Source organism: Leucopleurus acutus, assembly GCF_964270905.1.
Source record: "Leucopleurus acutus genome assembly, chromosome: 5".
NCBI classification, from domain to species: domain Eukaryota; kingdom Metazoa; phylum Chordata; class Mammalia; order Artiodactyla; family Delphinidae; genus Leucopleurus; species Leucopleurus acutus.
In genome coordinates, this window is record NC_139147.1 from 54,897,345 (window position 1) to 54,914,817 (window position 17,473).

Consider the following 17,473-nt stretch of genomic DNA (forward strand, 5'->3'; position numbering starts at 1 on the left):
GGACCTCATTCAGATTCAACAGAGAAATTAAAACCTTTACAGACAAGCAAAAGCTAAGAGAATTCAGACCACCAAACCAGCTTTACAACAAAGGCTAAAGGAACTTCTCTAGGCAGGAAACACAAGAGAAGGAAAAGACCTACAATAACAAACCCAAAATAATAAGAAAGAGGAAGATTTTTGCACTACACCGGAGAGGGGGAGCCGCGGAGCCAACGCGCCGCCGTGCACCACCGCCGCGCCCACCCCGGCCCGGCCCGGCCCCGCCCCTCCCCGCCCCTCCCGGCCCCGCCCCGTCCTGCCCCGCCCCGCCCCGCCCCGCCCCGCCCCGCGGCTGCGCGATAAGTCTGAGCCCAAGCCGGCCAGCCGGGGAGTGAGCGCGGCACGGAGGGCACGTTGCGTAGCTGCTCCTGTGCACAACCCGGCCGGCGGCCCGCACCAGCAGGAGTGAGCACCGGTCCGCACCCGACCGGCGCCGGAGCCGAGCGGAGCCGGAAGCGCAGGCCACGCAGGGACCCAACTGAAACAAAGTGTCGGCTGCCGGCTGCGCGGCGCCTCAACGGCCTTGCCCCACGCCCCCAGCTCCACCGCCCACCATGGCCTCAGAGGAGCTGTACGAGGTTGAAAGAATCGTTGACAAAAGGAAGAACAAAAAAGGGAAGACGGACTATTTGGTCCGGTGGAAGGGCTACGACAGCGAGGATGACACCTGGGAACCAGAGCAGAACCTGGTAAACTGCGAGGAGTACATCCACGACTTCAACAGGCGCCACACCGAGAAGCAGAGGGAGGGCCCCTTCACCAGGGCCAACCGGGCCTCCCCGAACAACGCTAGGAAGCAGATTTCCAGGTCCACCAACAGCGGCTTTTCCAAGGCCTCTCCTGAATCGCTAGTGGTTGGCAAAGAGCAGGAGCCCAAGGCCAGCCCACTGTTTGCCGCCAGCCAGAAGTTCAGGAAGGACCCAGCCCCGTCCCTCTTGAACCGGAAGAACATGGACCTGGCCACGTCAGGTATAAAGATCCTCGTGCCCAAGAGCCCCATCAAGAGCAGGAGCGCGGTGGACGGCTTTCAGAGCGAGAGCCCCGAGAAACTGGACCCCGTCGAGCAGGGGCAAGAGGACACGGTGGTGCCGGAGGTGGCGGCCAAAAAGCCGGTAGGAGCTCTGCTGGGCCCCGTTGCCGAGCGTGCGCAGATGGGGAGCCGGCCCCTGATACACCCGCTGGTGCCACAGGTGTCCGGCCCTGTGACCGCGGCTATGGCCACGGGGCTAGCCGTGAACGGGAAAGGTTCCTCCCCATTCATGGACGTGCTGACGGCCAACGGGATGACCAGCCTGCAGACGTCAGTCACGGGCATGACGGCCGGGCAGAGGAAATTCATCGATGACAGACAAAACCAGCCCTTCGACAAGCGACTGCGTTTCAGCGTGAGGCAGCCGGAAAGCGCCTACAGGTACAGGGACATCGTCGTCCGGAAGCAGGACGGCTTCACCCACATCCTGCTGTTCACGAAGTCATCCGAGAACAACTCTCTCAACCCAGAGGTGATGAAGGAAGTGCAGAGCGCCCTGAGCACGGCCGCTGCCGACGACAGCAAGCTGGTGCTGTTCAGCGCCGTGGGCAGCGTCTTCTGCTGCGGCCTTGACTTCATCTACTTCATTCGGCGCCTGACCAACGACCGGAAGAGAGAAAGCACGAAGATGGCCGAGGCCATCAGAAACTTTGTGAATACTTTCATTCAGTTTAAGAAGCTTATTATTGTAGCCGTAAACGGCCCAGCCATTGGACTAGGAGCGTCCATCCTGACTCTCTGTGACGTGGTTTGGGCCAATGAGAAGGCTTGGTTCCAAACACCCTACACTGCCTTTGGACAGAGTCCAGATGGCTGTTCCACCGTGATGTTTCCCAAGATTATGGGAGGAGCATCTGCGAATGAAATGCTGCTCAGCGGACGGAAGCTGACGGCGCAGGAGGCGTGCGGCAAGGGCCTGGTCTCCCAGGTGTTCTGCCCCGGGACCTTCACCCAGGAAGTCATGGTCCGCGTTAAGGAGCTCGCCTCCTGTAACCCGGTCGTGCTCGAGGAATCCAAGGCCCTGGTGCGCTGCAACATGAAGCTGGAGCTGGAGCAGGCCAACGAGCGGGAGTGCGAGGTGCTGAAGAAGATCTGGGGCTCGGCCCAGGGCATGGACTCCATGTTCAAGTACCTGCAGTGGAAGATCGACGAGTTCTGACGGCCGGGCTGCCCCAGACGACCCTGTAGTCGCATCGCGCAGGCCGGCTGGGGCTCCCTGGGGTGCGGACCCACCCTCACAGCCTGAAACAGGTTCACGTGGAGCTCACTCTTGGAAGCAGGACTTGAAACAGCCAAGCTATTTGTTACCAAGGAGTCTTTAAGTACTGTAACTTTAAATAACTACAAAGCTTGTCCAAACGTCATTATTTTATACTTAATACACACACAGGTATAAAAGTATAATTGTGAGCTCTGGGCTGCTCTTTGAGGCTCTACTTTTTGTTATCTTTGGCTAGTACTGTATAAAAAAGGAGTGTGTTTTCCTGGTTTGGGTGTCAGAAAAGTCTGGAATAATGTTTGTTTTCCTTGTTTTTTCCTTCTAGAAAACAGAATCTAAAGAGGTGTTAGCCCGCCTCGCCCCCCCCCACCCCCACCCCAAATAGAAATACGGAAACATCTGAGGCATGCCCTTGTCTCCAGGAAGGTACAAAACGTCAGAGATGGAAACTTCTCAATCGAAAGGAAGACTTATTCTTTTAGGTTAAGTATTTCTGTTAAACACCCACTGCTGAATATACCCCCAGACTAAAACACACCTAGGATTCATGCTGAGAAATCAGTTGATTCTGCCTTCTTTCTTAAATATGTCCGATTCTTACCCAGTTAACAGGAAGAAACCACTCTCTCTCTAGGGGAAAGCTTGTTTTGCAGTGTTAGCAAATCACTGAATAGCTAAGTATGATCTCTAAGTTATAGGGGGTTTATAATTAGTTTTTCTGACCCATTTGAAAAAATAACTATATAAGTGCTTGTTACTGGGTGAGAACTACTTTATATACAGTTTTGGTTTTCTATTTGCAGATATGATTGATGTATTACACCAAAAATAAAGTATTTTTATGTTTATAAAGTGTAATTTTTTGGTTCACTTAGAATATATTTTATTTAATAAGTTAAAATTCTTTTGGCACACTATTAAATGCAGAAACTCCTTTTTAAGATAAAAAACTATTTTATATCGACGTTTAGTGTTCTTGGTCTCTGCTTTCATGTCTACACAATATACCAAGTACAGGATTCTGTCTGAGAGTGCCCTGTGTAAATAGACGTCCGCATTCCTGCCAGGAGTGGGGACTGATTCCTGATTCCAGACGCCTATCATTCGGTAGGCTTCTGAGCTTGCAATCATATTGAATGTATGAAGAATGAAATAAAATCAAAGCCTTATTTTTGTACAGTTTTGAAGTTTATACTTAGAACCGACCACCTCCTGGCCTTGTGGAGAGCTGTACAGCGTGTAAATCTGCCTTTACCATGGATTGGCTGGTGCAGTATTTTTGCATCTGTGGGACCTACTTTTTTGGTTCAGTAGTTTGAACTATATATAAACTGTACAATCTGTAAAGTTTTTATAGAATAAATATTCAGCTGTGAAAACTGGTTAAATAAAACTAATATTTCTTAACAGACACACACACACACAAATAATAAGAAAATGGTAACAGGAACATGCGTATCAATAATTACCTTAAATGTAAATAGATTAACTGCTCCAAACAAAAGACATAGACTGGCTGAATGGATACAAAAAGAAGACCTGTATATGTGCTGTCTACAAGAGACTAACTTCAGACCTAGGGACACATACAGACTGAAAGTGAGGGGATGGAAAAAGATATTCCATGCAAATGGAAATCAAAAGAAAGCTGGAGTAGCAATTCTCATATGAGACAAAATAGACTTTAAAATAAAGACTATTACAAGACACAAAGAAGGACACTACATAATGATCAAGGGATCAATCCAGGAAGAAGATTTAACAATTGTAAATATTTAAGCACCCAACATGGGAGCACCTCAATACGTAAGGCAAATGCTAACAACCAAAAAAGGGGAAATGGACAGTAACACAATAATAGTAGGGGACTTTAGCATCCCACTTTCACCAATCAGAAAGGTGATTTGGGAAGGGTGATTTGTGTTTCCCTGTGATAAGGTAACACAAGCTTTAAATGACACATTAAGCAAGATGTACTTAATTGATATTTACAGGACATTCCATCCAAAAACAACAGAATACACTTTCTTCTCAATGACTCATGGAACATTCTACAGGATAGATCATATCTTGGGTCACAAATCAAGCCTCGGTAAATTTAAGAAAATTGAAATTATATCAAGTATATTTTCCAAACACAATGCTATAAGACTAGATATCAATTACAGGAAAAAAAACTGTAAAAAATACAAACACATGGAGGCTAAACAATACACTACTAAATAACCAAGAGATCACTGAAGAAATCAAAGAGGAAATAAAAAAAAATACCTAGAAACAAATCACAATGAAAACACGATGACCCAAAACCTATGGAATGCAGCAAAAGCAGTTCTAAGAGGGAAGTTTATAGCAATACTATCCTACCTCAAGAAAAAAGAAAAATCTCAAATAAACAACCTAACCTTACACTTAAAGCAATTAGAGAAAGAAGAACAAAAAAACCCCCAAGTTAGCAGAAGGAAAGAAATCATAAAGATCAGATCAGAAATAAATGAAAAAGAAATGAAGGAAACAATAGCAAAGATCAATAAAACTAAAAGCTGGTCCTTTGAGAAGATAAACAAAATTGATAAACCATTAACCAGACTCATCAAGAAAAAAAGGCAGAAGACTCAAATCAATAGAATTAGAATTGCAAAAAGAGAAGTAACAACTGACAATGCAGAAATACAAAGGATCATGAGAGGTTACTACAAGCAACTATATGCCAATAAAATGGACAATCTGGAAGAAATGGACAAATTCTTAGAAGAGCACAACCTTCCGAGACTGAACCTGGAAGAAATAGAAAATATAAACAGACCAATCACAAGCACTGAAATTGAAACTGTGATTAAAAATCTTCCAGCAAAAAAAATCCCAGGACCAAATGGCTTCACAGGCGAATTCTAACATTTAGAGAAGAGCTAACACGTATCCTTCTCAAACTCTTCCAAAATATAGCAGAGGGAGGAAACTGCCAAACTCATTCTATGAGGTCACCATCACCCTGATAACAAAACCAGACAAAGATGTCACAAAAAAAGAAAACTACAGACCAATATCACTGATGAACATAGATGCAAAAATCCTCAACAAAATACTAGCAAACAGAAACCAACAGCACATTAAAAGGATCATACACCATGATCAGGTGGGGTTTATTCCAGGAGTGCAAGGATTCTTCAATATACGCAAATCGGGGTCTGGGAAGATGGCGGAAGAGTAAGACGCGGAGATCACCTTCCTCCCCACAGATACACCAGAAATACATCTACACGTGGAAAAACTCCTACAGAACACCTACTGAAGGCTGGCAGAAGACCTCAGACTTCCCAAAAGGCAAGAAACTCCCCACGTACCTGGGTAGGGCAAAAGAAAAAAAGAAAAAACAGAGACAAAAGAATAGGCACGGCACCTGCACCAGTGGGAGAGAGCTGTGAAAGAGGAAAAGTTTCCGCACACTAGGAAGCCCCTTCGCGGGCGGAGACTTTGGGAGGCGGAGGGGGGAGCTTCGGGGCCGCGGAGGAGTGCACAGCAACAGGGGTGCGGAGGGCAAAGCGGGGAGATTCCCGCACAGGGGATCGGTGCCGACCGGCACTCACCAGCCCGAGAGGCTTGTCTGCTCACCCGCCGGGGCGGGCGGGGCTGCGAGCTGAGGCTCGGGTTTCGGTTTCGGTCGGAGCGCAGGGAGAGGAATGGGGTTGGCGGCTTGAACATAGCCTGAAGGGGTTAGTGCACCACGGCTAGCCGGGAGGGAGTCCGGGGAAAAATCTGCACCTGCCGAAGAGGCAAGAGACTTTTTCTTCCCTCTTTGTTTCCTGGTGCGCGAGGAGAGGGGTTTAAGAGCGCTGCTTAAAGGAACTCCAGAGACGGTTGCAAGCCGCGGCTAAAAGCACGGACCCCAGGGACGGGCGGGAGACACTAAGGCTGCTGCTGCCGCCACCAAGGGGCCTGTGTGCGAGCACAGGTCACTATCCACACCCCTCTCCCGCGGAGCCTGTGCAGCCCGCCACTCCCAGGTTCCCGGGATCCAGGGACAACTTCCCCGGGAGAACGCACGGCGGGCCTTAGGCTGGTGCAACGTCACACAGGCCTCTGCCGCCGCAGGCCCACCCCGCACGCAGTGCCACCCCCCCACCCCCCGGCCTGAGTGCTCCAGAGCCCCCGAATCAGCGGCTCCTTTAACCCCGTCCTGTCTGAGCAAAAAACAGACGCCCTCCAGTGACCTACACGCAGAGGAAGGGCCAAATCCAAAGCTCAGCCCCTGTGAGCTGTGAGAACAAAGAAGAGTAAGGGAAATCTCTCCCAGCAGCCTCAGAAACAGCGGATTAAAGCTCCACAATCAACTTGATGTACCCTGCAACTGTGGAATACATGAATAGACAACGAGTCATCCCAAATTGAGGAGGTGGGCTTCGAGAGCAAGATCTATGATTTTTTTCCCTTTTCCTCTTTTTGTGAATGTGTATGCTTCTGTGTGAGATCTTGTCTGTATAGTTTTGCTTCCACCATTTGTCCTAGGGTTCTATCCGTCCATGGTTTTTTAAAATTTTTTTTCTTAATAATTAATTTTAATAACTTTATTAAACTTTACCTTCTTTCTTTCTTTCTTTCTTTCCTTCTTTCTTTCTTTCCTTCCTTCCTTCCTTCCTTCCTTCCTTCCTTCCTTCCTTCCCTCCTTTAGACAACGAATCATCCCAAATTGAGGAGGTGGTCTCTGAGAGCAAGATTTATGATTTTTTCCCCTTTACCTCTTTTTGTGAGTGTGTATGTGTATGCTTCTGTGTAAGATTTTGTCTGTATAGCTTTGCTTCCAACATTTGTCCTAAGGTTCTAACCGTCCCTTTTTTTTTCTAAATAATTATTTTTTAATTCAATAACTTTATTATACTTTATTTTATTTTACTGTATCTTCTTTCTTTCTGTCTTTTTTCCTTCCTTCCCTCCTTCCTTCCTTCCTCCCTCCCTCCCTCTCTCCTTTCTTTCCTTCTTTCCTTCTTTGCTTCTTTCTTTCCTTCTTCCTTCCTTCCTTCCATCCTTCCTTCCCTCCTTTCTTTCTTTCTTTCTTTCTTTCTTTCTTTCTTTCTTTCTTTCTTTCTTTCTTTCTTTCTTTCTTTCTTTCTTTCTTTCTTCATACTTCTACTAATTCTCTCTACTTTTTCTCCCTTTTATTCTGAGCCGTGTGGATGAAAGGCTCTTGGTGCTCCAGCCAGGTGTCAGGGCTCTCCCTCTGAGGTAGGAGAGCCAACTTCAGGACACTGGTCCACAAGAGACCTCCCAGCTCCACATAATATCAAATGGTGAAAATCTCCCAGAGACCTCCATGTTAACACCCAGCTTCACTCAACGACCAGCAAGCTACAGTGCTGGACAACCTATGCCAAACAACTAGCAAAACAGGAACACAACCCCACCCATTAGCAGAGAGGCTGCCTAAAATCATAATAAGGCCACAGACACCCCAAAACACACCACCAGACGTGAACCTGCCCACTAGAGAGACAGGATCCAGCCTCATCCACCACAACACAGGCACTAGTCGCCTCCACCAGGAACCCTACACAACCCACCTTAGAACCAACCTTAGACACTGGAGACAGACATCAAAAACAGCAGGAACTACAAACCTGCAGCCTGCAAAAAGGAGACCCCAAACACAGTAAGATAAGCAAAATGAGAAGACAGAAAAACACACAGCAGATAAAGGAGCAAGATAAAAATGCACCAGACCTAACAAATGAAGAGGAAATAGGGAGTCTACCTGAAAAAGAATTCAGAAAAATGATAGTAAGGATGATCCAAAATTTTGGAAGTAGAATGGACAAAATGCAAGAAACAGTTAACAAGGACCTAGAAGAAATAAAGATGAAACAAGCAACGATGAACAACACAATAAATGAAATTAAAAGTACTCTAGATGGGATCAATAGCAGAATAACTGAGGCAGAAGAATGGATAAGTGACCTGGAAGATAAAATAGTGGAAATAACTACTGCAGAGCAGAATAAAGAAAAAAGAATGAAAAGAACTGAGGACAGTCTCAGAGACCTCTGGGACAACATTAAATGCACCAACATTCGAATTATAGGGGTTCCAGAAGAAGAAGAGAAAAAGAAAGGGACTGAGAAAATATTTGAAGAGATTATAGTTGAAAACTTCCCTAATATGGGAAAGGAAATAGTTAATCAAGTCCAGGAAGCACAGAGAGTCCCATACAGGATAAATCCAAGGAGAAATACGCCAAGACACATATTAATCAAATTGTCAAAAGTTAAATACAAAGAAAGCATGTTAAAAGCAGCAAGGTTAACAGCTGATCTTTCAGCAGAAACTCTGCAAGCCAGAAGGGACTCGCAGGACATATTTAAAGTGATGAAGGAGAAAAACCTGCAACCAAGACTACTCTACCCAGCAAGGATCTCATTCAGATTTGATGGAGAAATTAAAACCTTTACAGACAAGCAAAAGCTGAGAGAGTTCAGCACCACCAAACCAGCTTTACAACAAATGCTAAAGGAACTTCTCTAGGCAAGAAACACAAGACAAGGAAAAGACCTATAATAACGAACCCAAAACAATTTAGAAAATGGGAATAGGAACATACATATTGAAAATTACCTTAAATGTAAATGGACTAAATGCTCCCATCAAAAGACACAGATTGGCTGAATGGATACAAAACAAGACCCTTATATGTGCTGTCTACAAGAGACCCACTTCAGACCCTTATATGTGCTGTCTACAAGAGACCCACTTCAGACCTAGGGACACATACAGACTGAAAGTGAAAGTGAGGGGGTGGAAAAAGATATTCCATGCAAATGGAAATTAGAAGAAAGCTGGAGTACCAATTTTCATATCAGACAAAATAGACTTTAAAACAAAGACTATTAGAAGAGACAAAGAAGGACACTACATAATGATCAAGGGATCGATCCAAGAAGAAGATATAACAATTGTAAATATTTATGCACCCAACATAGGAGCACCTCAATACAAAAGGCAAGTACTAACAGCCATAAAAGGGGAAATCGACAGTAACACATTCATAGTAGGGGATTTTAACACCCCACTTTCACCAATGGACAGATCATCCAAAATCAAAATAAATAAGGAAACACAAGCTTGAAATGATACATTAAACAAGATGGACTTAATTGATATATATAGGACATTCCAGCCAAAAACAACAGAATACACATTTTTCTCAAGTGCTCATGGAACATTCTCCAGGATAGATCATATCTTGGGTCATAAATCAAGCCTTGGTAAATTTAAGAAAATCGAAATTGTATCAAGTATCTTTTCTGACCACAACGCCATGAGACTAGATATCAATTATAGGAAAAGATCTGTAAAAAATACAAACACAGGGAAGCTAAACAATACACTACTTAATAATGAAGTGATCACTGAAGAAATCAAAGAGGAAATAAAAAAATACCTAGAAACAAATGACAATGGAGAAACAATGACCCAAAACCTATGGGATGCAGCAAAAGCCGTTCTAAGGAGGAAGTTTATAACAATACAAGCCCACCTTAAGAAGCAGGAAACATCTCGAATAAACAACCTAACCTTGCACCTCAAGCAATTAGAGAAAGAAGAACAATAAAACCCCAAAGCTAGTAGAAGGAAAGAAATCATAAAAATCAGATCAGAAATAAATGAAAAAGAAATGAAGGAAACAATAGCAAAGATCAATAAAACTACAAGCTGATTCTTTGAGAAGATAAACAAAATAGATAAACCATTAACCAGACTCATCAAGAAAAAAAGGGAGAAGACTCAAATCAATAGAATTAGAAATGAAAAAGGAGAAGTAACAACTGACACTGCAGAAATAAAAAAGATCATGAGAGATTACTATAAGCAACTCTATGCCAATAAAATGGACAACCTGGAAGAAATGGACAAATTCTTAGAAATGCACAACCTGCCAAGACTGAATCAGGAAGATATAGAAAATATGAACAGACCAATCACAAGCACTGAAATTGAAACTGTGATTAAAAATCTTCCAACAAACAAAAGCCCAGGACCAGATGGCTTCACAGGTGAATTCTATCAAACATTTAGAGAAGAGCTAACACGTATCCTTCTCAAACTCTTCCAAAATATAGCAGAGGGAGGAACACTCCCAAATTCCTTCTACGAGGCCACCATCACCTTGATACCAAAACCAGACAAGGATGTCACAAAGAAAGAAAACTACAGGCCAATATCACTGATGAACATAGATGCAAAAATCCTCAACAAAATACTAGCAAACAGAATCCAACAGCACATTAAAAGGATCATACACCATGATCAAGTGGCGTTTATTCCAGGAATGCAAGGATTCTTCAATATATGCAAATCTATCAATGTGATAAACCATATTAACAAATTGAAGGAGAAAAATCATATGATCATCTCAATAGATGCAGAGGAAGCTTTTGAAAAAATTCAACACCCATTTATGATAAAAACCCTGCAGAAAGTAGGCATAGAGGGAACTTTCTTCAACATAATAAAGGCCATATATGACAAGCCCACAGCCAACATCATCCTCAATGGTGAAAAACTGAAAGCATTACCACTAAGATCAGGAACAAGACAAGGATGCCCACTCTCACCACTCTTATTCAACATAGTTTTGGAAGTTTTAGCCACAGCAATCAGAGAAGAAAAGGAAATAAAAGGAATCCAAATTGGAAAAGAAGAAGTAAAGCTGTCACTGTTTGCAGATGACATGATACTATACATAGAGAATCCTAAAGATGCTACCAGAAAACTACTAGAGCTAATCAATGAATTTGGTAAAGTAGCAGGATACAAAATTAATGCACAGAAATCTCTGGCATTCCTATATACTAATGATGAAAAATCTGAAAGTGAAGTCAAGAAAACACTCCCATTTACAATTGCAACAAAAAGAATAAAATATCTAGGAATAAACCTACCTAAGGAGACAAAAGACCTGTATGCAGAAAATTATAAGACACTGAAGAAAGAAATTAAAGATGATACAAATAGATGGAGAGATATACCATGTTCTTGGATTGGAAGAATCAACATTGTGAAAATGACTCTACTACCCAAAGCAATCTACAGATTCAATGCAATCCCTATCAAACTACCACTGGCACTTTTCACAGAAGTAGAATAAAAAATTTCGCAATTTGTATGTAAACACAAGAGACCCCGAATAGCCAAAGCAATCTTGAGAACGAAGAAAGGAGCCTTAGGAATCAGGCTCCCTGACTTCAGAGTATACTACAAAGCTACAATAATGAAGACAGTCTGGTACTGGCACAAAAACAGAAAGATAGATCAATGGAACAGGATAGAAAGCCCAGAGATAAACCCACGCACATATGGACACCTTATCTTTGATTAAGTTGGCAGGAATGTACAGTGGAGAAAGGGCAGCCTCTTCAATAAGTGGTGCTGGGAAAACTGAACAAGTACATGTAAAAGTATGAGATTAGATCACTCCCTAACACCATACACAAAAATAAGCTCAAAATGGATTAAAGACCTACATGTAAGGCAAGAAACTATCAAACTCTTATAGGAAAACATAGGCAGAACACTCTATGACATAAATCACAGCAAGATCCTTTTTGACCCACCTCCTAGAGTAATGGAAATAAATACAAAAATAAACAAATGGGAACTAATGAAACTTCAAAGCTTTTGCACAGCAAAGGAAACCATAAACAAGACCAAAAGACAACCCTCAGAATGGCAGAAAATATTTGCAAATGAAGCAACTGACAAAGGATTAATTTCCAAAATTTACAAGCAGCTCGTGCAGCTCAGTAACAAAAAAACAAACAACGCAATCCAAAAAAGGGCAGAAGACCTAAATAGACATTTCTCCAAAGAAGATATACAGACTGGCAACAAACACATGAAAGAATGCTCAACATCATTAATCATTAGAGAAATGCAAATCAAAACTACAATGAGATATCATCACAAACCAGTCAGAATGGCCATCATCAAAACATCTAGAAACAATTAATGCTGGAGAGGGTGTGGAGAAAAGGAAACACTCTTGCACTGCTGGTGGGAATGTGAATTGGTTCAGCCAGTATGGAGAACAGTATGGAGGTTCCTTAAAAAACTACAAATAGAACTACCATATGACCCAGAAATCCCACTACTGGGCGTATACCCTGAGAAAACCAAAATTCAAAAAGGGTCATGTACCAAAATGTTCATTGCAGCTCTATTTACAATAGCCCGGAGATGCAAACAACCTAAGTGCACATCATTGGATGAATGGATAAAGAAGATGTGGCACATATATACAATGAAATATTACTCAGCCATAAAAAGAAACGAAATTGAGCTATTTGTAATGAGGTGGATAGACCTAGAGTCTGTCATACAGAGTGAAGTAAGTCAGAAAGAAAAAGACAAATACCGTATGCTAACACATATATATGGAATTTAAGAAGAAAAAAAATGTCATGAAGGACCTAGGGGTAAGACAGGAATAAAGACACAGACCTACTGGAGAATGGACTTGAGGATATGGGGAGGGGGAAGGGTGAGCTGTGACAGGGTGAGAGAGAGTCATGGACATATACACACTAACAAACATAAGGTAGATAGCTGGTGGGAAGCAGCCGCATGGCACAGGGATATTGGCTCGGTGCTTTGTGACCACCTGGAGGGGTGGGATGGGGAGGGTGGGAGGGAGGGAGACGCAAGAGGGAAGAGATATGGGAACGTGTGTATGTGTATGACTGATTCACTGTGTTATAAAGCAGAAACTAACACACCATTGTAAAGCAATTATATCCCAATAAAGATGTTAAAAAATATATATATGCAAATCAGTCAATGTGATACACCATATTAACAAATTGGAAGATAAAATCCATATGGTCATCTCAATAGATGCAGAAAAAGCTTTCGACAAAATTCAACACCCATTTATGATAAAAATCCTCCAGAAAATAGGCATAGAGGGAACTTATCTCAACATAATAAAGGCCATATGTGACAAACCCACAGCCAACATCATTCTCAATGGTGAAAAACTGAAACCATTTACTCTAAGACCAGGAACAAGACAAGGTAGTCCACTCTCACCACTATTATTTAACACAGTTTTGGAAGTTTTAGCCACAGCAATCAGAGAAGAAAAAGAAATAAAAGGAATCCTAATTGGAAAAGAAAAATTAAAGCTGTTTGCAGAGGACATGATACTATACATAGAGAATCCTAAAGATGCTACTAGAAAACTACTAGAGCAAATCAATGAATTTCATATAGTAGCAGGATACAAAATTAATGCACAGAAATATTTTGCATTCCTACATACTAGGGATGAGAAATCTGAAAGAGAAATTAAGGAAACACTCCCATTTACCATTGCAACAAAAAGAATAAAATACCTAGGAATAGACCTACCTAAGGAGACAAAAGACCTGTATGCAGAAAACTGTAGGACACTGATGAAAGAAATTAAAGATGATACAAACAGATGGAGAGATATACCATGTTCTTGGATTGGAAGAATCAACATTATGAAAATGACCATACTACCCAAAGCAATCTACAGATTCAGTGCAATCCCTATCAAACTACCAATTGCATTTTTCACAGAATTAGAACAAAAAAGTTCACAATTTGTATGGAAACACAAAAGAACCTGAATAGCCAAAGCAATCTTGAGAACGAAAAACAGAGCTGGAGGAATCAGGCTCCCGGGCTTCAGACTATACTACAAAGCTACAGTAATCAAGACGGTCTGGTACTGGCATGAAAACAGAAATATAGATCAATGGAACAGGATAGAAATCAGAGAGATAAACCCACGCACACGTGATCACCTTATCTGTGATAAAGGTGGCAAGAATATACAATGGAGAAAAGACAGCCTCTTCAATAAGTGGTGCTGGGTAAACTGGACAGCTATATGTAAAAAAATGAAATTAGAACACTCACTAACACCATACACAATAATAAACTCAAAATGAATTGAAGACCTAAATGTAAGGCCAGACACTATCAAACTCTTAGAGGAAAACATAGGCAGGACACTCTCTGACGTAAATCACAGCAAGATCCTTTTTGACCCACCTCCTAGAGAAATGGAAATAAAAACTAAAATAAACAAATGGGACTTAATGAAACTTGAAAGCTTTTGCATAGCAAAGGAAACCATAAACAAGACAAAAAGACAACCCTCAGAATGGAAGAAAACATTTGCAAATGAAGCAACTGACAAAGGATTAATCTCCAAAATTTATAAGGGGCTCATGCAGCTCAATATCAAAACAACAAACAGCCCAATCCAAAATTGGGCAGAAGATCTAAATAGACATTTCTCCAAAGAAGATATACAGATTGCCAACAAACACAGGAAAGGATGCTCAACATCACTAATCATTAGAGAATTCAAATCAAAACTACAATGAGGTATCACCTCCCACCAGTCAGAATGGCCATCATCAAAAAGTCTACAAACAATAAATGCTGAAGCGGGTGCCCTTGACTCATGCACTGCTGGTGGGAATGTAAATTGATACGGCCACCATGGAGAACAGAATGGAGGTTCCTTTAAAAGCTAAAAATAGAACTACCATATGACCCAGCAATCCCACTACTGGGCATATACCCTGAGAAAACCAGAATTCAAAAAGTGTCATGTACCACAGTGTTCATTGCAGCACTATTTATAATAGCCAGGACGTGGAAGCCACCTAAGTGTCCATTGACAGATGAATGGATAAAGAAGATGTGGCACATATATACAGTGGGATATTACTCAGCCATAAAAAGAAATGAAATTTAGTTATTTGTAGTGAGGTGGATGGTCCTAGAGTCTGTCATACAGAGTGAAGTAAGTCAGAAAGAGAAAAACAAATACCGTATGCTAACACATATATATGGAATCTAAAAAAAAAAAAAAAAAAAAAAATGGTTCTGAAGAACCTAGGGGCAGGCCAGGAATAAAGACACAGACGTAGAGAATGGACTTGAGGACATGGGGAGGGGGAAGTGTAAGCTGGGACCAAGTGAGAGATGGCATGGACTTATATATACTACCAAATGTTATATGGATAGCTAGTGGGAAGCAGCCGCATAGCACAGGGAAATCAACTCAGTGCTTTGTGACCACCTAGAGGGGTGGGATGGGGGGGGGAGGGAGACGCAAGAGGGAGGGTATATGGGGTATATGTATACGTATAGTTGATTCACTTTGTTATACAGCAGAAACTAACACACCAGTGTAAAGAAATTATACTTCAATAAAGATGTTAAAAAAAAATGTTTGTACCAATTTATGGTTCCACTAGAAATGAACAATTTTTAAAGGTTAATTTTCTTTTTTTTTTTAAGATGTCATTTGTTTACCACAATTTATTTATTTATTTTAAAAAATTTACTTATTCTATTTTTGGCTGCTTTGGGTCTCTGTTGCTGTGTGCAGGCTTTCTCTAGTTGCAGTGAGCGGGGACCACTCTTTGTTGCAGTGCGCGGGCTTATTGCGGTTGCTTCTCTTGTTTCAGAGCATGGGCTCTAGGCACGCAGGTTTCAGTAGTTGTGGCATGTGGGCTCAGTAGTTGTGGCGCACGGGCTTAGTTGCTCCGCAGCATGTGGGATCTTCCCGGACCAGGTCTCGAACCCGTGTCCCCTGCATTGGCAGGCGGACTCCCAACCATTGCGCCACCAGGGAAGCCCAAGGTTAATTTTCTATTTAACCATACCTGTACTGTATTCTGGCTCACCAATAATTTGAACTGGCTACAAGGATGGCCATAAACCCACCTCCCTTTCAGTATTATGTCATAGTTAGGGTGAATTTAGTGCTCATAAAGTTAACAATACTAGCTGTGTTGGAGTTTATCCTCACTTTAACTTCAATGCCTGTGCTCATGTCATGAGAATAATAGTGATGGAGTTAACCTTTACTGAGAGATTATTATATGACAGGCAGAATTTACACTGCTTCACAGGTATTAACAGTCCTATTGGGTATGTACTATAATTGCCTTTGTTGTAAAGAAGAGGAAACCACATCATGAAAAGATAAGAGCCTGAATCAATGTGGTTTCTTGGTATGAATATTTAGCATCATAACCTGGATTGTTTCAGTATTTCTTCACATTGTATTTCTTTTCATTTGCGTCAGATCAGAGTTAATTTTCCCTCTTGCAGATTGATACTCACGGAGAAACCTCTACTCTGAACAGGAGGTACTGTGCTTGGTGGGTCTTGGGGCCTCTGTGGCAAAATCCTGTAGACTCTGTCCCTCACTTCATCTTAAGAATGGGAATATATTACTGCTCTAATTACTAAGCACCGTGTTGTGACATACTGTCCAGTCAGTTGTGCAGTTTGCCACAGGCAATTTATTATAAGTAATAAAGTTCTGAAGTTTGCAAATGGGGTACTTTTCATGAAAGTTGCAGTGGATGTAAGATTATCCTTGCACCAAGTTTGCTCTCCTTCCCACACGTTCTCACATGCTTTCAGAGCGGGGACAGAGCAGGCGAGGAAGCGGAAGGCAACCAACCTGCATCCCATCTTATTTCTACACCTGGGGAGGGTGTGGCACAGGCCTATGTGGATTTCTGAAGGAAAAGCACTGGGAACCACAGCTCCAAACTGAAGGAATAAAAGGTGGAGGGGGGAGGATAGTTAAAAACACTGAAGAGTGGGAAAATGTGTTTTTGCCTGAACACAAGAGCAAAGAATTTTAAGACGTTTTCATTCCCAGTCTTCTTTCCTCAATTAGCATCAAGAAGTCAAATGCACTTCCCTATGAAAAGAAAAGAAAAGAAAAGAATAAAACAGGGCAAGATATGTGTGCAGAGCAAGCAGGGATGGTTAAAATACCATGTTTGTGCTTGAGCATGTCAAAGGCTATCAAGCGGCCATGAAAAGAATGGGACCTCCCCAAAACTTTGTCGTTAAAAAAATTTCTCATCAATGAACAGCTACCCTAAGTGAGATAAGCAGCATGAAAAGCAGAGAAAAAGTGCTTCGATTTGTTTATTCAGAGACTTGTTCTTAATAATTCATTTGCCTATAACGTCCAGAAGGAGACTGCAATCCCTCACCCATCAACTGGTTGGGAAAAGTCTGCTCCCACAGAGCAGTGGGTCCTTTTCCTTCATTAATCTGTACAGTTTAGGTTATCAATGCTTTTGCTTCCTTGTAAGCAGTTAGTGTCACTGTCTGCTAAT

General features: G+C 42.3%; 1 protein-coding gene across 1 annotated transcript; it reads left to right on the forward strand.

Annotated features, from left to right (window-relative positions):
• Positions 1 to 596: 596 nt before the first annotated feature.
• On the forward strand, positions 597 to 2,231 carry LOC309962170 (chromodomain Y-like protein; the record flags this gene model as incomplete). Its single annotated transcript, XM_082839805.1, has 1 exon — positions 597 to 2,231. One exon carries the CDS (start codon positions 597 to 599, stop codon positions 2,229 to 2,231), a length of 1,635 nt encoding a protein of 544 aa, XP_082695931.1.
• Between the last annotated feature and the right edge of the window lie 15,242 nt (positions 2,232 to 17,473).